This window comes from Gossypium hirsutum, chromosome A08, assembly GCF_007990345.1.
Source record: "Gossypium hirsutum isolate 1008001.06 chromosome A08, Gossypium_hirsutum_v2.1, whole genome shotgun sequence".
NCBI lineage: Eukaryota > Viridiplantae > Streptophyta > Magnoliopsida > Malvales > Malvaceae > Gossypium > Gossypium hirsutum.
In genome coordinates this window covers 109,514,359-109,536,983 of record NC_053431.1, presented here as the reverse complement: position 1 = coordinate 109,536,983, position 22,625 = coordinate 109,514,359, and the positions used below count along the sequence as shown (strand labels likewise).

At 34.8% G+C, this 22,625-nt stretch overlaps 2 protein-coding genes across 6 annotated transcripts; both read left to right on the top strand.

Moving 5' to 3' along the window:
- Window positions 1-242: 242 nt before the first annotated feature.
- LOC121204501 (uncharacterized) lies at window positions 243-1,284 on the top strand. The gene has a single exon (XM_041074385.1). The coding sequence runs from the start codon at window positions 457-459 to the stop codon at window positions 1,063-1,065; it is 609 nt and encodes a 202-aa protein (XP_040930319.1). The 5' UTR covers window positions 243-456; the 3' UTR covers window positions 1,066-1,284.
- Window positions 1,285-18,271: 16,987 nt separating this feature from the next.
- Window positions 18,272-22,262, top strand: LOC107930124 (uncharacterized). 5 transcript variants are annotated; one of them, XM_016861691.2, is made up of 5 exons: window positions 18,272-18,459; window positions 19,996-20,106; window positions 20,201-20,317; window positions 20,749-20,928; window positions 21,356-22,262. In XM_016861691.2, exons 2-5 carry the CDS (start codon window positions 20,077-20,079, stop codon window positions 22,022-22,024), a joined length of 996 nt encoding a protein of 331 aa, XP_016717180.1. In that variant the 5' UTR covers window positions 18,272-18,459; window positions 19,996-20,076; the 3' UTR covers window positions 22,025-22,262. The 5 variants fall into 5 exon arrangements, with proteins under 5 accessions (XP_016717180.1, XP_016717181.1, XP_040930318.1 ...); XM_016861692.2 differs by having other exon boundaries at window positions 18,443-18,575; XM_041074384.1 differs by lacking the exon at window positions 18,272-18,459 and adding an exon at window positions 18,533-18,553.
- The last annotated feature ends 363 nt before the right edge of the window (window positions 22,263-22,625 follow it).

The following is a 22,625-nucleotide window of genomic DNA, read 5'->3' as shown; positions in this document are numbered from 1 at the left end:
AATCTAACGTATAAAAATTAATTTACCTATTTTTTAATAGAGAAATTAAAATGCAATATAGAGTATAGTAAAGTATAGTAAAAGGGTTTTCTGGTCTAGATAAATGGATGGATGTGGATGGTGCAATACTGCGTCAAGATATATATAAAGGCAAGCCCATGTTTGCGTGGCCTAGCTACAGCTATTTAGTTTTGACTTTATAAGAGATAAAGTGACCTTAGATTCCTTAATAGAGTTGTTATTGCTATTAGAGTATACACGCTTTAGATGTAGGAAAGGAAGATACTTCCCTGCCAATTAGAGCTAATTTATATCTTGCCAATCTTGAGACGCCTAAAACAGAGCATCCATACCCCTCCCAGTATATTACTTCAATTGTGTTCCTAAAACCATAACTTAAAGAAGAAAAATCCTCCGAATGTTGACACTGATTGATGATCAGACACTCCCAACCAAATGGCCCCAAAATCAAAGTTCTCAACTAGTCGGGAACGAGCAACCCATCCGCTGGTGTGGTGTGGTGCTATCATCTGCACCGTCTTGACCATAGCAGTCATCATAGGAGGCATCGTTACCTTCATAGGATACTTAGTTATACATCCCAGGGTGCCGTACGTCAGCGTCATGGATGCTTACCTTGACCATATCCAGATTGATTATGCGGGTATTCTGGAAATTCAGGTAACCATACTAATTCGAGCCAAGAATGGGAACGAAAAGGCGCATGCAAGCTTCTCGGATTCGAGTTACAGCCTAAGCTTGAATAGGGAAGTGGTAGCGCAGCTGGTCGCACCACCCTTTGAAGTAGGTAAGAACAGTTCGGTTGATTTTAATTATGTAGTGCCATCTTCACCCATACCCTTAAGACCAGATCAAGCAGAGGATGTGGACGCGGGTTTGAAGAAAGATTTGATTATATTCGATTTGAAAGGCAGTAGCAGGGTGAGATGGCGAATAGGGAGCCTGGGTTCAGTTAGGTACTTGTGTCGTCTCGACTGCCAGTTGCGTTTCCATCCTTTGAATGGAACTTACATTCCTTCGCGCTGTAGTTCCAAGGCCAAATAATTTCCTCCTTTTTTTTTTTTTTGTTCTATATACATACATCTACATTGAATAGTGAAGCCTTTCCATTTTCTTTTGTATGCTCTGTTCTGTACATGCACCAAAGCAACGACAAAAGTTGTTTAATTAGGTATGTTTCTTAGGTAACACTAGATTGAATGCTTATATGTAAGACAATCAACTCCAGAAAAACAAATAAAATCAATGTGGAATTCTTGTTCATCCTCATGTGAGACTGAAGAGAGATGATATTAACAGCTTTGTAACAGAGAGTGGCTAGTCCGATTCAATCATGTTTACAAGGTTGCCGATGATTTTTGAATCAAAAAATTTACACATCCACTTCTTAGTAAACCACCTGGGTAATGTTTCTTATAGTGATGCCAATGTTGACTGATTTGTAGTTTTGTAGGGCTCAGCCCCTCTCCTTTTGACTTCAAAAAGAAAGAAAGAAATTCAATAGATAGTTTAAAAATGATAAAAGTTAAAAGAAAAAACAAATGATTTATTGTGAAATTATATATTATCAAAGATTTGAAAATTAAATTTACTTAATTTCATTTTTAGGAACATTTAACAAAGAAAGGCCATTCCCTATTTTATTTACGGAAATTGGTCACTTTATTTATTATTTACTGGAATGGGCCAAAAATATAAAAACACGTCCACGTAGGAGTGTTTTAAGGGGAAATTCCAGAAAGAGCGGCCTTGAGGGAGCGCTTTTTCTATGTCAGCAAAAAATGCACTGACGTGGACGCGCTTTGCTGACATGGCAAAAGCGCTCCTTCAAGGACACACTTTAGCCCGTGTTTTTCTAAGGTTAAGGCTATTTGTATTTTAGTGCCTAGGGTTTATGAGTTTAGGGTTTTAGTGGTTTAAGGTTAGGTTTTTGTTAAAATAATTTAGGAATTTATTTATTTAGGGTTTAAGGATTTTAAAAAATAAATTAGGGTTTAGGAATTTAAAAAATAAATAAATTAGGTTTAGGGTTTTTTAGAAAATTAATTAAATTAGGGTTTAGAACTTTTTAAAATAATTTTGTGTTTAGGTTTTAGGGTTTTTGTAAAAGGGTTTAGGGTTGAGTCTTGAAAAAATTATATTGACAAGATGGATTTTGTTTTTTTATAGTAGTTTCTGAAAAATTAATTTTGAGAAGACGGTTCTAAAAAAACAGTGACAAAAACGCTTCAAGCAAGATGCACTATTAGCAAAAGTACTGAAAAAAACTCCCACGTGGACGCTATTTTTCTATAGTAGTTTTTGGAAAAAAAAATAATTTTGAGAAGACAGTTCTAAAAAAATAATGTCAAAAACGCTTCAAACAGGATGCACTGTCAGCAAAATTACTAAAAAAAGCTCCCACGTGGACGCTCTTTTTCTACAGTAGTTTCTGAAAAAATAATTTTGTGAAGACGATTTTGAAAAAATAGTGTCAAAAACACTTCAAGCAGAATGCACTGTCAACAAAATTACTTAAAAAAGCTCCCATGTGGATGCTCTTTTTCTACAGTAGTTCCTGAAAAAATAATTTTGAGAAGACGGTTCTGAAAAAATAGGGTCAAAAACGTTTTAAGCAGGATGCACTATTAGCAAAATTACTGAAAAAAGCTCTTACGTAGATACTCTTTTTCTACAGTAGTTCCTGAAAAAGTAATTTTTAGTATCAAAAATGCTTCAAGCAGGATGCACTGTTAGCAAAATTACTAAAAAAACTCCCACGTGGATACTCTTTTTCTACAGTAGTTTTTGTTTGGCCTTAGACTATAAATGAGCCAAATTTTATTTTTCATGTTGCATAAGTTACAGCAAAAAAAATTAAAGAAGTTTAGAAGAATAGAAATTGAAGATGAGTGAACGTATTAGTGATGTTATTTACTATGATGGTGAGGTCTATGACACCGAGAAAGGCGTTATTTTTTTATCGGAGAACACAACACGAATGATTTTTAACCAAAACATAGATTTGATAGAACTTCGTAAAAGAATTAGGCGCAAAATTTTCGGAACGACGCCAATGAGAGTTTCATCTATTAAGTATCGATTTTGTGCTTCGGTTGATCCCGTGGCATATGACTCATTTGATATAAAAGGTGATTGTAGCTTGGAGGCGATAGTGTAGACTCATCTCGCTAGTAGATAACCCTATCTTGAGTTATATGTACAATTTTCATCGCTAAATTAAGCATGTGCAACTTCAATATCTATTGCTGTCCGAGAGGAATACACGACCCCTGCACGACATTCGGTTAGTGGATGAGATATGCACCTTGGTGGGTCGATGTTTGATGCTAGAAATACATACTAGGGAATATCATCAACTTCTAATGGCTGGCAATCCACATCTGATTGGGGACGTTACGAAACGTCCACAAAAAGGGATGATGTACTCCTTACGACATCCACCGGCGAGGGGACCTCGTAAGTTGCAGATGATTGTAGGTTGGGTAATAAGTCCGATGTGGATCCACCTCGAAAGTCCAGCCCCAATAGTGTAGAAGTTGCATTATTTTCTGAACCGGAGCATGTTCCAACCAAACCTAAAGATGGTGAATGAGGTATAGATAAAGAAGAAGAAGATCCGCGATTTATGACGTACTTGCCTTCAGTCCACATGCATAATGTCGATCTATCAACAGATAATGCGTTAGAGTTTCCAGATCTACCACACAAAAGGTATGACCATACAGGTTCACCGTTGGATTTGGGTGAATTGAAAGTTGGTAAGGAGTTTTCCAGTAAGGATAGTTTTCTCAGTGCATTGAAATAATATAGCTTCATGAACAGGGTTAACTATCACGTGGTTAAATCCAAGTCTGATAAGTTCGAGGCTAAATGTGCTGTGCAATATAGTACATGTTCATGAAAAATCATGGCTACGGTTAGGAAAAATACAAGGTTGTGAGAGATAAAGAAGTAAAAAGGTCCACAAACGGGTGTTGCTGGTACAGTATCACTTGGTGTTTAGGGTTTTTGAATAATACTGTTATTACTTAACTTTGCATTATTTAACATACTTCGTTGACGGGTATTTCATAATATCATCCCAAGATGGATTCAGATATGATAGCTGGTTTAATACTATCGATGGTGAAGGCGGATCCCAAGACTTCTGTGTCGGGTTTAATTGCCACTATTCGTAGCCAATTCAGGTACACACCTTGAAATGGGCCCTGCATACTACAACGACCGGTTGCTTTTTGGATGCCAAGTGTTCAAGTGTTTATTCTGGAGCTTTAAGCAATGTCATGACGCATTTGTATACTTCAAGCCATTGGTACAAATTGACGGTACCTTTATGTATAGTAGATATACCCATCAGCTATTGCTATCTATGGCATAAGATGGTGGGGGGAGAATCCTTCTAATTGTATTTGCAATAACACTGGGGGATTCAGGTGACGGCTAGGATTTTTTTCTTTTTAGGTTGAAGAAGCATATCTACCCCCATCTGATATCTGCATTATATCGGATTGAGGCACTAGAATACTAGCTAAAATTAAGTGACAGAGAAGCCTATGAGATCGCACACACCATCGCTATTGTCTAAGGCACGTTGTATCTAACTACTACAGGCAATATCGGTCTACCACTAAATGACGACAAGTGACCAGCATAGGTATTTAATCTCTACTAATATAATTTTGTTTGTAATATTCAATTTATTCTGAATGGTAGAGGGGTATATAATTATCGCTATCAACTTATATTCACAAGGTACGAGATCAATGTAACGACCTAAATTTTAAAGTCATCGGAAAAGTGAATTTTTGGGTCTTTAATTCTGAAAATTAGATTCGTAAATATTTATTAGAAATATTTACGAAGTTAAGTGAGAGATTAATTAGATTTTAGTTAAGTAAATCTAGTTTAATTAAGGTTAATTTAGTGAAAGGACTAAATTGAATAAAGTGTGAAGGTTTAATTATAAACTATAGAAAAGCCAAGGGACTAAATTAGCAACTAGACCATAAGGTGACAAATGTGTGGTAAGTATAAATACATATGTGTTATTTTAATTGGTACAAATGTATGTATAAATATGTATTTACTTATTATATAAGTGAAAAATAATATAAAGTAAATTATATTATATTATATAATTATAATATATTAATAAAATAAAGAATGAATAAAGAAAATAAAGAAATAAAACATAAAGAAAAAGAAAAAGAAAGGCACGAATAGCAGGGAAAGAAAGAAGGAAAAAGGGAAAGAAAAAGAAAAAGAAAAGGAAAATTTAGGGTTTTGAGATTTCAAGCTTGATTGGTAAGTCAATTTAATCCCTTTTCTTGTAATTTTGGTGTCTATGGAATCCTAGGAAGAAATACTATTTGAGTTATGTTGAAATTTAGAAATTTATTGAATTTTTAGATGTTGATTAAGTTAAATAAATGGAAGAAATTAAGTGTATTTTGATGGAAATTTAAGTTAGAAGTGGTTAAAGGATTAAATTGTAGAGAGAGATATAAGTTTTGTTATAGTAAGGATTAAATTGTTTAAATTGTAGAATTTATGTTTTATATTGAATATTAAGAGTTGAAACTTGTTTAAAGTAGGTATAAAATGAAAACTATAAGGTTATTTGAAGAAAAAGAATGGTTATGGTGGAAGGATCTAATTGAAAATATAGTAAAAGTTATATGGAAATAAAAGAGTGTGTTATTAAATAACATACATTGATAATTTTAAATGTTAAATTTTATGTAGTCAATGTAGCACCGAAAACGTCATCGAAAAAGGGGAAGGAAAAAGTGAACGAGGATATCGAATAAACTCGAGAATTTCGGTTTGTATTTCTATAAACTATGCTTAATAATTTAATAATTGTAATTGTTATTTTTAAATGGTTAGTATGTAAGATAAATGATGTGATAGAAATTTTTACTATTTTTGTTCCAAAATGAAATGATTCAAATGCCCTATTAACAGTGTCGGGCTAAGTCGGATATAGTTGGCATGCCATATGAATGGAAGTGTTCAGGGATATTCCGACTGTGTGTCGATGAGACACTATATGTGTCGAGTACTGCTACTGTTTCAGATTCGTTCCGAAGAGGTACTCTGTACCTGACTGTTACTGTTACTGTTACCCTTACGGTGTATTTCTGCTTCGGCTGATGAAACATTGTATGATATCCCGGTGTGTGCGTTGGATCCGCATATCTGTCCAAGTCCAAGTTATGTTAATAGGGGTATATGAAAGTACTGAAGACTGACTGCTATTGATTATGTGACTGTGACTGCTATACAATTATTGAAAGATATTGAATGATATGAAATGTATATAAAGAATTGATTAATTACATTTAAGAGCTATAAGTTAAAGGTAAGTGATGAAGCTATTAAGATTATGAAAGTAAAAAGTTTAAGTTACAATGTATATACATAGCTTATTATTGTTTTAAGTATTAGTTTATAGAAATACCACTGAGTGTATACTCAACGTACGGTTTGTTTTTCGTGAGCAATATTACGTACGAAAGAAAGTTAACGACTCAGTATCCAAGCCAATCTCGAACTCAAAATGGTGAAGTACCTTTCTTTTGGTAAAATAACATGTACCTAGGTTGTTAAGGTGTTATTTTGTACATGATAGTGAATAATCATGAAAGTTTTTGAAGCATGGTATGAAATATGCATATTTTAGAAGTTAAACTTACATGAGTTTGACTAGTATGATAATGTAGTATAATTTTTATATGAATTGTGGTACATAATCCTTAAGAGGTATTGAAATGAATGAACGAATATTTGCTAAGTTTGAATGGCATAATGAATGATATTTGATTTAAGAACTATTAGTAAATATTTGGGCATGAATTAGATGTGTTTAGCTTGTGAAAATAACTTAAAAATAGTCAAAAATCATGTTTTCACACGGCTAAGTCACATGGGCGTGTGCTCAGGCCGTGTGGCTCTCTGTTTATGTTACACGGGCTGTTCTCATGGTCGTGTGTGCAAGTCAGATCTGCCCACAGCCTGGCCCTATGGCCATGGGAGCCCCATGAACTGGCCACACTGCCATATCCCAGGCCACACGGGCGTGTGTCCCTATCTTCAAAGAAAAAGTTCCAAAGTTGCCAGTTTAGTCCCGAACCACTTCTAAAACATGTATTGGGCCCCGTAGGCCCATATTAGGGACTTTATGATGAAATTTGAAAAGAATTGATTTGGAATGTAAAATTTATGGTTCGGTTTTGTATAAATGCTAGTGTATATGTCCGGTAATGCCTGTAACCCTATTCTAGTGACGATTTGGGGTTAAGGGGTGTTACATTTAGTGGTATTAGAGCTACTCAGGTTTAGTCGATTCTAGGACTAAATAGAGTTTGGAATTGAGTCTAGAGGTACATGCCATTTCTGTGTTAACTTGAGTCGGGATTGGATGCTGATTTATATATACTGACAAATTAATTCTGTTTTATAGTGTGTAAAAGATGCCCGACGAAAGTATCGAGGGTACTGATCAAGAAATGTACAGTAGAAATGAATCATATGATGTAAATGAATCTGAATCTGCAACCCTAAGTGTAAATCTGGTAGGTAACCAACCACCGAATACTGGAAGAAATAATACAGAAATATTTAGAATGATTGCTGAAGCTCTTCAAAGAACAGTAGGAAGTATGCCTGCTACTACTTCTACCCCTGCTACCCGAAGAGCCCCTATTAAGGAATTGCGAAAGTATGGAGCTACAGAATTTATGGGATCAAAGGGAATTGATTCAACAACAGCTAAAAATTGGTTAGAGACTACCAAGAGAATTTTGAAACAATTAGAATGCACACCATAGGAAAGTTTTGTATGTGTTGTTTCTTTGTTACAAGAGGAGGCTTATATATGGTGGGAATCAGTGATTCAGAATATACCAGAAGACAGGCAAACTGGGAATTCTTTCAATGAAAATTTCAGAAGAAGTATTTGGGAGAGACATATATGGAAGACCGGAAACAGGAATTTTTGATGCTGAAATAGAGAGATATGTCCGTAGTGGATTATGAACGGGAATTTCTGAGACTGAGCAGATATGCAATTGAATTTGTACCGACTGAAGTTAACAGATGCAAGCGATTTCTAAAAGGACTTCAAGATGAATTCCAACTGCAATTGATGTCTCTACGGATTACAGAGTTTGCAGATTTAGTAGAAAGAGCTAAAATGATTGAGCAAGTACTGGGTAAGAGTAAAAAGTCTGAAACTGTCCGTTCAACTGGAAAACGTCCTGGAACTGCTAGTTCAAGTCTACAATTCAAACGATCGAGGGAATCTCGTGGTAGTGAAAGATTCAGTTCAAGATCAGAAAGAGGAGACAGAAGTCAAAAGAGACAAACTACTGTATCTACTGGTAGTATTAGAAGCCAAGCTCAGAACGTTAAAATTCCAGAATGTGAATATTGTGGAAACAGACATATGGAAGAATGTAGAAAGTTAACTGGGGTTTGTTTCCATTGTGGATCCACTGATCATTTTGCAAAGGACTGTCTGAAGATTGGTAAAGCAGCATCAACGGTATCAAAAAGATCTGAATCTATTTCTAAAGGTCGAGGTTCAGGCCGAAGTAGTTCAGTTACTAGAGGTGGAATTAGAAAAGCTAATGAAAATGATACATAACAATCTGAACTAAGAGCTCCTGCCCGAGCATATGTTGTAAGAACTCGAGATGAGGGGGATGCTCATGATGTTGTGACAAGTATATTCTTATTACATTCAGAACCCGTATATGCTTTAATAGATCTAGGATAGTCATATTCCTATGTTAATACAAAACTAGTTGAGACAGAAAATTTAAAATCTAAACTGTCTAGAGTAACAATAGAAGTGTCTAGTCTATTGGGGCAAACTGTGTTAGTAAATCAAATATGTCGAAGATGTCCGTTGATGAATCAAGATAGAATCTTTTCTGTTGATCTGTTGATTATGCCATTCGGCGATTTTGACATTATACTGGGTATAGACTGGTTGTCAGAATATGGAGTAATTTTGGACTGTTATAAAAAGAAATTCACTGTTTAGAATGAAAGTGGTGATCAGATTGAAGTAAAAGGTATTCGGACTAATGGAACTGTTCGTGTTATTTTAGCAATTAAAGCTAGTAAGCTTCTTTATCAAGGATGTGCTACTTTCTTAGCATATGTTATTAATTTCGATTCAGTTGAGAGTCAATGCAGTAAAATCTGAACTGTATGTGAATTTCCTAATGTGTTTCCTAAAGAATTGTCTAGATTACCTCCTGATCGGGAAGTTGAATTTGTGATTGAAGTATACCCGGGTACAAATCCAGTGTCAATACCTCTATATCGAATGTCACCTACTGAGTTGAAGGAGCTGAAGGTACAACTACAAGATTTACTGGATTGAGGTTTTATACGACCTAGTACGTCACCGCGGGGAGCTCCAGTGTTATTCGTTAAAAAGAAAGATGGTTCAATACGGTTGTGTATTGATTATCGACAATTGAATAAGGTGACTATCAAGAATAAATACCCGTTACCTCGTATTGATGATTTATTTGATCAACTAAAAGAAGCTTCCGTATTTTTAAAAATTAATTTGAGGTTGGGATATTATCAGTTGAAGGTAAAGGAAAGTGATGTACCAAAGACGACATTTCGTACACGGTATGGGCATTATGAATTTTTAGTGATGCCATTTGGGTTAACAATTGCTTTAGCTGCTTTTATGGATCTTATGAATCAGATTTTCCAACCGTATTTGGATCAATTTGTAGTGGTTTTTATTGATGACATCTTGGTATACTAGAAGTTTGAAACTGAACATGAACATCATCTTCGAATTGTTTTGCAAATATTGCGAAAGAAACAATTATATGGGAAATTGAGTAAGTGTGAGTTTTGGTTAACAGAGGTTGTATTCCTTGGTCATGTAGTATCAGCAGATGGGATAAGAGTAGATCCAAAGAAGATTGAAGCGATACTTCAGTTCCCAGAAATGTGTCAGAGGTACGTAGTTTCCTTGGGTTGGCGGGATATTATCGAAGATTTGTGAATGGATTTTCAAAAATAGCTTTACTGATGACAAAGTTACTACAAAAGAATGTTCCGTTTGTTTGGAGTGAGTAGTGTCAGAAAAGTTTTGAAATGTTGAAACAAATGTTGACAGAGGCACCAGTATTGACTTTGCCAGAGTCGGGAAAAGATTTCGTCGTGTACAGTAATGCTTCTTTAAATGGTCTAGGGTGTGTATTGATACAAAATGGAAAGGTAATTCTTATGCTTCACGGCAATTGAAACCGCATGAACGTAATTATCCAACACATGATCTAGAATTAGCAGTAGTGATATTTGCCTTAAAGATTTAGAGACATTACCTATACGGCGAAAAGTGTTATATCTACACTGACCATAAAAGTCTAAGTATCTTTTGACACAGAAGGAATTGAATTTGTGACAGCGTCGGTGGATAGAACTTTTAAAAGATTATGATTGTGTTATTGACTATTATCCGGGTAAAAAGTTAATGTGGTAGCTGATGCATTAAGTAGAACAGCTGCAGTTGAACTAAGGACCATGCTTACACAGCTTAGTATCACAGATGATGGAGGTCTTTTAGCTGAATTAAGAGTGAAACCGGTAATGTTTGATCAGATTAGATCAGCACAGTTGAAAGATGACAAATTAATGAAGAAAAGAGAGATGACACAGGATGGTACAGTAAGGAATTTTAGTATAGATGAAAATGATTGTTTGAGGTTTCAAAATCGTCTATGTATTCCGACTACTTTAGAAATAAAGGATTTGATTCTTCAAGAAACTCATAGTAGCCAATTTGCATTACATCTAGGAGGAACAAAAATGTATCGTGATTTACTGGAATTGTATTGGTGGCCAAGTATGAAGAAAGATATAGTAGAATATATGGCTAAATGTTTAACATGTCAGTGAATTAAAGCTTAACATCAGGTTCCGACTGCATTACTTCAGCCTATTAATATTCTTGAAGGAAATAGGACTGCATCATGATGGACTTTGTAACCGGGTTACCGATGTCAACTGGTAAGAAATATGTTATTTGGGTAATTGTTGATTGGCTCACGAAGTCAGCTCATTTTAGAGCAATCAGAACTGATTGGTCACTTCAATAGTTGGCAGAAACTTATATCCGGGAAATTGTAAGATTACATGGTATTCCTGTATCAATAATTTTTTACTAGGATCCACGGTTTATGTCGAGGTTTTGGAAGCAATTACATAAGCCTCTTGGTACTCAACTTTATTTTAGTATAGCTTTTCATCCACAAACTAATGGACAGTCAGAACGAGTCATTCAGATTTTAGAAGACATGCTCCGAGCTTGTATTATTGATTTTGAATCAGGTTGGGAACGTTATCTACCATTGGATGAGTTTGTGTATAACAATAGTTACCAATCAAGTATTCAAATGGCACCATATGAAGCTTTATATGGTCAGAGATGTCGATCACCAGTATGTTAGACGGAGTTGAATGAAAGAAAAGTTGTCGGTCCAGAGTTAATCCAAGAAATAGAAAGTACTGTTAAAAAGATTCGAGAAAAATTGAAGGTAGCTTTTGATAGGCAGAAATCATACGCAGATCTAAAAAGACGGAACATTGAGTACTCAGTTGGAGACAAAGTATTTCCTAAAGTTTCTCCTTGGAAGAAATTTTTGAGATTCGGTCGAAAGGGTAAATTGAGTCCACGATACATTGGACTGTATGAGATTATAGAAAGAATTGGACCGATGGCATATCGTTTAGCTCTACCTCTAAATTACAGAAGATTCATGATGTTTTCCATGTTTCTATGTTAAGAAGATACCAGTCAGATCAATCTTATGTGATTTCAACTGAAAATATAGAGATTTGACCTGAGTTGTCATATAAAGAAGAACTGGTTAAGATACTGGCACGTGAAGTAAAGGAATTACGTAATAAACAAGTTTCTTTAATAAAAGTATTGTGGAGAAGTCATAATATTGAAGAATCAACATGGGAATCAGAGGATACAATAAGATCACAATACCCCCATCTCTTTTCAGGTAAATTTCGAGGACAAAATTTATTAACGGAGGACAAATGTAACGACCCAAATTTTAAGGTCATCGAGAAGTGAATTTTTAGGTCTTTGATTCTGAAAATTAGATTCGTAAATATTTATTAGAAACATTTACGAAGTTAAGTGAGATATTAATTAGATTTTAGTTAAGTAAATCTAGTTTAATTAAGGTTAATTTAGTGAAAGGACTAAATTGAATAAAGTGTGAAGGTTTAATTATAAACTATAGAAAAGCCAAGGGACTAAATTAGCAACTAGACCATAAGGTGACAAATGTGTGGTAAGTATAAATACATATGTGTTATTTTAATTGGTACAAATATATGTATAAATATGTATTTACTTATTATATAAGTGAAAAATAATATAAAGTAAATTATATTACATTATATAATTATAATATATTAATAAAATAAAGAATGAATAAAGAAAATAAAGAAATAAAACATAAATAAAAAGAAAAAGAAAGGCACGAATAGCAGGGAAAGAAAGAAGGAAAAAGGGAAAGAAAAAGAAAAAGAAAAGGAAAATTTAGGGTTTTGAGATTTCAAGCTTGATTGGTAAGTCAATTTAATCCCTTTTCTTGTAATTTTGGTGTCTATGGAATCCTAGGAAGAAATACTATTTGAGTTATGTTGAAATTTAGAAATTTATTGAATTTTTAGATGTTGATTAAGTTAAATAAATGGAAGAAATTAAGTGTATTTTGATGGAAATTTAAGTTAGAAGTGGTTAAAGGATTAAATTGTAGAGAGAGATATAAGTTTTGTTATAGTAAGGATTAAATTGTTTAAATTGTAGAATTTATGTTTTATGTTGAATATTAAGAGTTGAAACTTGTTTAAAGTAGGTATAAAATGAAAACTATAAGGTTATTTGAAGAAAAAGAATGGTTATGGTGGAGTGACCTAATTGGAAATATAATAAAAGTTATATGGAAATAAAAGAGTGTGTTGTTAAATAACATACATTGATAATTTTAAATGTTAAATTTTATGTAGCCAACGTAGCACCGGAAATGTCATCGAAAAAGGGGAAGGAAAAAGTGAACGAGGATATCGAATAAACTCGAGAATTTCAGTTTGTATTTCTATAAACTATGCTTAATAATTTAATAATTGTAATTGTTATTTTTAAATGGTTAGTATGTATGATAAATGATGTGATAGAAATTGTTACTATTTCTGTTCCAAAATGAAATGATTCAAATACCCTATTAACAGTGCCGGACTAAGTCGGATATAGTTGGCATGCCATAGGATTGGAAGTGTTTAGGGATATTCTGACTGTGTGTCGATGAGACACTATATGTGTCTACTACTGTTACTGTTTCGGATTCGTTCCGAAGAGGTACTCTGTACCTGACTGTTACTGTTACTGTTACCCTTACGGTGTATTTCGGCTTCGGCCGATGAAACACTGTATGATATCCCACTGTGTGGGTTGGATCCGCGTATCCGTCTAAGTCCGAGTTATGTTAATATGGGTATATGAAAGTACTGAAGACTGACTGCTATTGATTATGTGACTGTGGCTGTTATACAATTATTGAAAGATATTGAATGATATGAAATGTATATAAAGAATTGATTAATTACATTTAGGAGCTATAAGTTAAAGGTAAGTGATGAAGCTATTAAGATTATGAAAGTAAAAAGTTTAAGTTACAATGTATATACATAGCTTATTATTGTTTTAAGTATTAGTTTATAAAAATGCAATTGAGTGTATACTCAGCGTACGATTTATTTTCCATGCGCAGGATTAGGTACGAAAGAAAGTTAAGGACTCAGCATCTAAGCCAATCCCGAACTCAAAATGGTAAAGTATTTTTCTTTTGGTAAAATGGCATGTACCTAGGTTGTTAAGGTATTATTTTGTACATGATAGTGAATAATCATGAAAGTTGTTGAAGCATGGTATGAAATATGCATATTTTGGAAGTTAAACTTACATGAATTTGACTAGTATGATAATGTAGTATAATTTTGATTTGAATTGTGGTACATGATCCTTAAGAGGTATTGAAGTGAATGAATGAATATTTGCTAAGTTTGAATGGCATAATGAATGATATTTGATTTAAGAACTATTAGTAAATGTTTGGGCATGAATTAAATGTGTTTAACTTGTGAAAATAACTTTAAAATGGTCAAAAATCATGTTTTCACACGGCCAAGTCACATGGGCGTGTGCTCAGGCCGTGTGGCTCTCTATTTATGTCACGCGGGCTGTTCCTATGACCGTGTGTGCAAGTCAGATCTTCCTACGGCCTGGCCCCACGGCCATGGGAACCCCACGAATTGGCCATACGGCCATGTCCCAGGCCATACGGGCGTGTGCCCCTATATTCAAGGAAAAAGTTTCAAAGTTGCCAGCTTAGTCCCGAACCACTTCTAAAACATGTATTGGGCCCCGTAGGCCCATATTAGGAACTTTATGATGAAATTTGAAAAGAATTGTTCTGGAATGTAAAATTTATGGTTCGATTTTGTATAAATACTAGTGTATATGTCTGGTAATACCTCGTAACCTTATTCTGGTGACGATTTGGGGTTAAGGGGTGTTATAATCAATAAAGATCGTTTTCATAAGATGTTGGTGATTTTGCGGTCACTTAACAATCAAGGCGCAGACTACCTCTATAACATACCTTTCGAGTAATGGACACAAGTATATAACAGCGGCCTACGATATGGTCATATGACCTCAAACTTGAATAAATGCATAAATTCTATTCTAAAAGGAATACGTCATTTTTCGATAACTTTCGTTGTGTAAGAAAATATTTTTGTTTGGCGGCACTATTTTCAAAGCGAGTAGAGAGTTATAAAGGCCAAATGCAGGGAGGCCATGTATAGTGTCAAAAGGTATTGCAAGAAATTAACAAGGCAAAATCACAAGTCAACACCATGCATACAGTGTGTCACGATCGCGACAACTTATGGTTTCGTGTAACGGAGTTCGACAGACCGAACCAATGTATTACCAGCAGGCATATCGTGTACACTTGAAAAATAGGACTTACGATTGTGGGAGATTTGACACACTTTGTTATCCATGCGCTTATGTAATTGCGGCTTGTCAGAATCTCCGTTTGGATTTCATGAACTATGTCGACGAAGTGTATAAAATAGAATACATATACAACGTAGGAAGATACGTATTCCTATAGGTCCTAGATAAACGTAAGTCTGTATCGCTTGCTCCGTTTAAGTTGTTACCGGATAGAGAATTACATCGTAAACCAAAAGGTCGACCTTATGCGAGTTGAATACGTCATAATATGGATATCCGAGAATGAACGAACTAACAAAAGTTATGCGGATAGTGTAGGAACCTAGGTCATACAATTTGAACATGTCCAAATCAAAATAGTTTATAATTGCTTAAATGAAACTATGTTGTATTATTTCTATTGCCTTATTCAAAAGAACTTTTATTTTATTAAATAAGATAAAATATAAAAATAATTGACTATTAAAATATTCAATACAACTTTTATTTTATTAAATAAAATAATATAAAAATAATTTGTACAAATATATTTAAAAAATTTAATACACGTACCGGTCGAAATCAGTGCCACATAGAGGTGGTCGATGGTTACACACTGGATTCCTTTTTGTTCAGCTTTTGGAGGGGGTTGTTGTTGTTCTGGTTGTGGGTATTGAGAGGATGACTCACCTTAATAGAACAAAGAATGCATAGGTGTTTGCATCACCCACAGAGGAGGTGTTTGAATCCCATAAGGCGATGGAGATTGAAAATGAGACAAGCTCCCCAATGGTGCCTTGTGCGATCCCTCTTGTGACGATGGCCTATATATCGTTAGTTGAGTTGAAGCCATCGGGAAAGGAGATGCATCGGGCCATACATTCTAACCTAGCATAGGACTGGGAAAAGGAAACATATAAAGGTTAGTATACATATAAGGACTAGGATACGCACCTGGCATAATCTGAAGGGGATATGGTGTGGGCATCGTTGCTTGAGGCATTGGGCTCGATGATTGTGTGGGCATTGTTGATGGGTCCGCCCCGTCATCCCTTCTCCTTAGATTTAAAGAGCCTTGTCGTTCCCTTTCGACACGGATTTGCCGACGCCTCTATTCTTCCGAGAGCAAATATAGGTTGCCATAGATCCTAAACCAAGACATGTAATCTAGCGCGCATGCTAATGCTGGAACTATGATCGGTTCGCGAGTAGGTATATGGTCATAGTGATTTTCCTACATTTAGATATATTCCGAAAAGAATAGCAGCCAATGTGTATTCGGTCGCCGTAAGTCAATTTTGTACTCTTCATGAACACTGCAGGTGTCATGAGAATCGGTTTTCGGAATCCAAATTACTACAACACTCGATCCGTCTGGTGCAGGTGCATCTCAATAGTAGAGTAATTGATTAATGGGGCCTTAACATGCCAAATGTTTAAATTTTGAAAAAATTCATCCGAAATTACTGCCCAAATTGCTGGATCCTCGTATAGTGTCCATTGAAATTATATAAATATGATAAAAATATTAGTTATATACAAAATACTAAATACGAAATGACTATGTTATGTATATATATTTCATTTAATACTTACATGCGCCTCCGACCATTGGTCTAATAGAAGTCGTATCTCTTCAAGAGTGGTAGGTATTCCAACATAACTCGTCAAATGGTTCTAGCTAATTAAATAAATTTTAGCATAAAATTATATTTTAAATCTATGTAATAATTGTAAAATCTAATATAAATTTTACCTCATTATGGATGGAAATGTATATAGGTGGTTCACTCGAGGACGTAAAAATGGAAAGCGAAACTGAGCCCATGATTGTAGTAGTGTTAGGCAACCTCCGATTTTGGCTTTATTTGGTTTCGTCGCCCCGCACATCTCTCGGTACAATGTTGCTAACATGGCAGAACCCCAATTAAGTTTGTCAACTGCTCTAAAATCAACAAGTTTTAATAGCCACCTCAGATGTACAAGACTTCGTGACAAGTCTGGCATCAGATAACCTCTAATGATCTCAATGGTGTATGCCCGAGCATATTGTATTTTTTCTACTTTAGTCGAATAATCCCTCAGCTCCGGGAATGTGTCTCATAACTAGCGCATCTCGATTTGACCTCCGTAAATATTATCCGAAATCGCACCTAAAAGATCGTAGCATATGGCTCCCTAATTAGCAGATTGAACAGACCCAGTGAGTACGGGCTCATCCACCAGTAATCCTAATTGTAACTGCATGTTCTCCAAAGTGATAATACACTCCCCGTATGGAAGATGGAATGTGTGCGTTCTCCACCTCTTTATGAACACGTGATGAGTTTTGAGTCTAACTTGCACCCCAGGCCTATATTGGCCACGTGCCAAAAACCTGCTTCCCTTAAGTAATTTTCTATCAACAGTGATGGAATATCAGACATATTATGAATATAACATTGTAACACCCGATCTACCGACTGTTATAAAAAATTATAAAATAAAAATTAATTAAAATTACATAAATAAAATAATATTCAAAAATTGAAATTAATCCTTACCATTTTCATTTGTTCGACGGAGATATGTTTATGATCAAAACGATTTAATTCCCCGGCCATTGCTAGCATGATCAAATATCTTAGAAATTATAAAAAAATATAATACTAATTTAGAAAAAAAAATTAAAGGAAATAGTTAATTACAGAGAGCTTTGAGAAAATTAGGAAGAAATTTGAGAGCTTTTTTGTGAATTTTGAAAGAATGTTTGTGTGAAAAAAATAGGAAGGGGGTTTATAATATATATTTTTTTACCGTTGGACCCCAACGGTCAAAATTTTAAATGACTGTTGGGGTGACCGTTGGGGGTCAAAAGCACTGGCTAAAAGGTGTCCTTGAGGGAGCGTCCACGTCAACGCATTTTTTTGCTAACATGGCAAAAGCAAGAATGCGTTTTTCTGAAATTTCCCTTTAAAACGTTCCTATATAAACGCATTTTACATCTTTAGCCTATTCCAGTAAATAATAAATAAAATGTCCCATCTCTAATAAAATGGTACATTTTTAGCAGTCATCTAAAAAGCGGAAAAACAAATCTAGTGAAGTTAGCAATTCTAAGAATAGGATATCCAGCAATGCATTAATCCTAAAACTGGATATGAAGCCAAAAAAGAAATAATCCATCAAACATAGGGCAGTGTCGAAAAATCAAAGAGTAGAAGATAATAAATCATCATATGATGAAACTTAAGGTTTGTTTCTATCGATAAAATCAAATAAAAAATGCATGTAAACTAGAATGCGTGTCAGCGAGGGCGCGCTCTTGGTGCCACCTTTCTCCTCCCTTCCTAACAGCTTCTATTTCTCTCTCAAAAGACTCAGTTGTAAGTAGTAGATTCTAAATTCTAATTCTTCTCATTCTAATTGTAGTGAAATTACTTTGATATCTTCTTCTACAGCTCTCCCATCGCTTTCTCTGTAACTGTTCTGAATCATCCAGGTTTCTTTATATATATATATATATATATACACACACACATTACTTCTTGCTGATTTCTTTTCTTTGAAATGCTTTGCCTCTGCCTTTGCTTTCGTCCTTTTCTGCCTTTTTCTTTGCACTGTATTAATCAAGGGTTTAATTAATGCGCCGCCTCTGCTTATTCTTTCAGATCAGTTTCTAATTTTACATCGTAATGAAAACCCCCTTTTCCTCTCTTATTTAACTCTCTTTTGTTTTTGGACTGGATGAATTTTGAGCCTCCATAGCAAATCTAGTTCTTTATACTGTTAATGATCGGTAGTGTTTTTTTTTATCCGCATGTTCATTATTGTGCAGCACTATTTTTTTCTCTTGTTTTGTTTTCTTAATGAAAGATTCTCTCATTTATTTAAATTTGATTTGTTCTGATTCTCTACTTGTAAAGTCGTATTAATTAGTTTCCAATGTAAGCCTCTTATGTTGGTTTTGAGATATCATTACACATTGTGCTATCTTTTTACTTTAAGGAGAGAGAATAGGGTTAAAAAAAGGTAGAAGGAAATCATTTTTGGATTGGGTTGTCGTCATGGAAAACAATTCTCTCTCTCTCAACAGAAATTTGTAAATTTCGATGAAAATAATTGTGGAATATATGCAAGGTAACTAAAATATGGTTATGGTGCCACAAATTTTTATATGCATATGTTGGAACTTCACCGATACATCAAGTATATAGTTTGTTTTTTTTATGTCTTAGTACTGCATGCGTTTGGATGTCATCTTAGAATAAGATTTGTTCATTTAGGGAATGGAATTTTCTCCAATGGCACCAGAGAATCTTGTAAGGAAGGAAAACAGACTACGGTAGCTGCTTTATATTAATTAATGCATGTATGGCGCATAGATTTTTGGTCTCTTGATAGTTTCTATTGTCAGCGTTTTGCTTCTAGATGTAGCTTTTGCGTCCGGTATGGTGCCCATAAACGGTGTATCACATGCTGAGTCTTCTTGTGACGTTACTTACTAAAATCTAGAAAATAGTAATAGTATTAAGAGAAGAAGAAAAGTATTTTTTTTTTGGTGAAAAATAAAAAACTAACTTCTATTCAAGCATTTATCCTATTGTTCCTAAGTTTCTCTAAATTGTTTGCATAATCCAATTTCCTCTTGCTAATTTGACCCCAGTTATGTGCTAAACTGTACTGTGTTGCCCAACTTACTGAAATTTTAATAGTTTCTAAAAAATTCCAACAAAGTCCTTGGAATATCTTTGTTTTCACAAAGGTGACTTTATGTACAAGATTATGCTACTGCATTTTTTGAAGCTGTGTCTTTGTTACATTTGGTTTTTTTCAGGTGGTCATAACTTATGGTACCTAATTCAAAATGATGATGTAACTCAATTGCTTTTTTTCCCATTTACTGGTTCAATTTTTTGCAGAGGATCGCAAGCTGAACCTTTAATTATGGTTATGCAGTATGTGGGAGTGTGATTATTAAGAAGAAGCTCCCTTGATTAATAATGGCTGGTTTTATAATGCTTTTCCCCAAGGTAACATAACAATGCGGTAATAATGCCATTTTCTCTTTGCAAATTGGCACATTGTCTGAAAACCTTCTTTATTGCTATTAAAACATGTAAGCAGATGGTAAAGGCAGTAGTTTCCTTCAACGTGAATATCTTCTGGAAAGCAGTACTTTGGACTGTTGCTATTGCATCTCTTCCTGTACGAGTGTTGACTGCCTTGCAGAGGGAAAGGATGGTTAGTTTCAATATTTGATACATATGAGTTGCAAGTAAAGTTCAAACAGGTGCATATAGCTTAGAAAGCTGAGAACCCATACCATGGTTTTTCTAATGTATGATTCATTCCCATCTCTGCTATTTCCCCTTTTTATATATTTAGTTGCATTTATTTAGGAACATCTGAGGATTATCATTTGTTTGGTTAGAAGCTGAAAGTGAGTACTTTATTTTGGTTCCTTAATAAGGGAAGCTATAGCTATTTTGGCCTTTTACCAAATTTTTATTCTTATCAACTATCAAGGAGCTGCAAATTATTATGATAAAGTCTACACCTTTTTTATTTGCACAATATCTTTAGTCATCATAAACTGGTTCCTAGACTTGCTTTGAAGTCTTCTCTGCTGTCTTATTCATAATTTAAAATAAGAAGCACGGTTTTGCTTGCAGCTGGAACAGCATCTACATGAGATTCAGTTTGAGTTGGAGACTCTTGTTTGGGACAGGAAGGAGCTTGAGGACCATCTCCAAGCAGCTGTTAGAGAAAGCAGAATTATGGAGTCAATGTTAATTGAACTTGAAGGGGAACATGACAAGGCTATTGCCAGGATTGAACTATTAGAGGGTGAGGTAAATATCTTAAACTATTCGAAAAAAATGAATTGTGCACCAAAAAAGTTAATCATATATATTTATTTGTCTGGTAGGTATACCAACAGAAGTCTAAAATTAATCCTTGGTGATTGTAGGATGTAAACTGTAAAACTTGTAGCCCTTAGAACAAGGCTTCTTCTTCCTATCCCCGTATTTAACCAAAATGTGACTGATGATTAAAAGGTATCATAATCAAGTATGGACCATCAGTCATTTATGAACACGTAAATTATCATAGAACCATAAGATGCACCATCAAACTCATCCTGATAATTTATCCTGATTTACTGAGATATTACCCTACTTGTTTCCAATTTGCTTTGTATGACATTTATGAACAAGCAGGTTGGGAAGACCTTAATCCCATGTTTACGTTAACTGAAACTATTATCCACCCTACCAGTTGCAGGATTTAAAGGATGAAAACCTTCGGCTGAAAGAAGTTCAAGGTAAAGCGGCAAGCAGTTATAGAGGTCATGATGCGACAAATAAAGACAAAAGTCTGAATACCGTTGATGATAATCATGTCGTTCCCTACAGTATTGCATCATGGGTTTCCAATTATAAGGGGAGTGGCATCTCCTTCCAGGAGCTGATGGTGAACAGAGAAGTATGGGAAGGTAAGAGCAAGAGTACTACTGAAATGATCAATTTCTTAAAAGCAGGCCCTGCACCAAGCGGATCCGTGGAAGTATTTTCACCCGGTGTTCAAAATTTGGAAGTTGACACTGTTATCGAACAACGAAAAGAGGTTGCACTTTCACAGACACTTTTTAGTGCAATATTATCACTCTTGGTTGGAATGATTGTCTGGGAAGCTGAAGATCCTTGCATGCCTCTTGTGGTGGCTCTCTTTACTGTTGTTGGCATGTCACTTCAAAGTGTGGTTCAGTTTTTCTTCAGTATAAAGAACAAACCTGCTTCTGATGCAGTTGCCCTATTGAGTTTCAATTGGTTCATAGTTGGGACACTCAGTTATCCAGCACTGCCAAAGGTTACCCGTATGCTGGCACCACTGACCTTGAGCCTCGTGGACAGAATAGCAAGCTGGCTTGGTATCTCATTCAACTAGCTTTTATATCCCATGGAGTACCCATTGAGATGCATATATGTGTGTTTTCCATAGATTGTAAGGTAAAGGTTTTTATCATATTTTCTTTCTTGTTTCTGTTTTTTGTTCCGGATTTGACCTCAACATTTCGACAAGTTTGTATTACCATGTAAACTTGTATGAATATGTCATGGTGGACAGGGCAGAGTTGTATAAGGAAAATAGCTTCTTTTTTTTTAAATACAGCACTAGTTTGTTTTGTTTTGTTTTGTTTTCTTCTCCCCTTATAACTCCAATTTCTCCAGCATTATATTTTTTAAATATATATGGTATGATGGGAAATGCAACATATAATTAAAAAGGGGCTATTTAGTATTTCCTTATGGAACTTGGATAGACGGGCATAAAGGAATCGTCGGTGAGTCTTCCACTTGCATTTATTTATTATGTATGCTCTTGTCCATTCAATTAATGGCACTGCTTAATTTACTAAATTTTATTTGTGGTTTTTTGGGGAATGAAGTGGGGCAAGGAAAAAGAAGGGAAAGGAATAACTTGAGTGTTTCTACATTCTCTTATATAGCATGTAATTTATCTTTTGTTTATTTCAATTTTAGTTTAA

Coding starts and splice junctions, on each gene's coding strand:
- LOC121204501 (XM_041074385.1), top strand. CDS start 457: ATGGCCCCAAAATCAAAGTTCTCAACTAGTCGGGAACGAGCAACCCAT.
- LOC107930124 (XM_016861691.2), top strand. CDS start 20,077: ATGGCTGGTTTTATAATGCTTTTCCCCAAG. Junction 20,107..20,200: donor TTATAATGCTTTTCCCCAAG/GTAACATAACAA, acceptor ACATGTAAGCAG/ATGGTAAAGGCAGTAGTTTC. Junction 20,318..20,748: donor CCTTGCAGAGGGAAAGGATG/GTTAGTTTCAAT, acceptor TTTTGCTTGCAG/CTGGAACAGCATCTACATGA.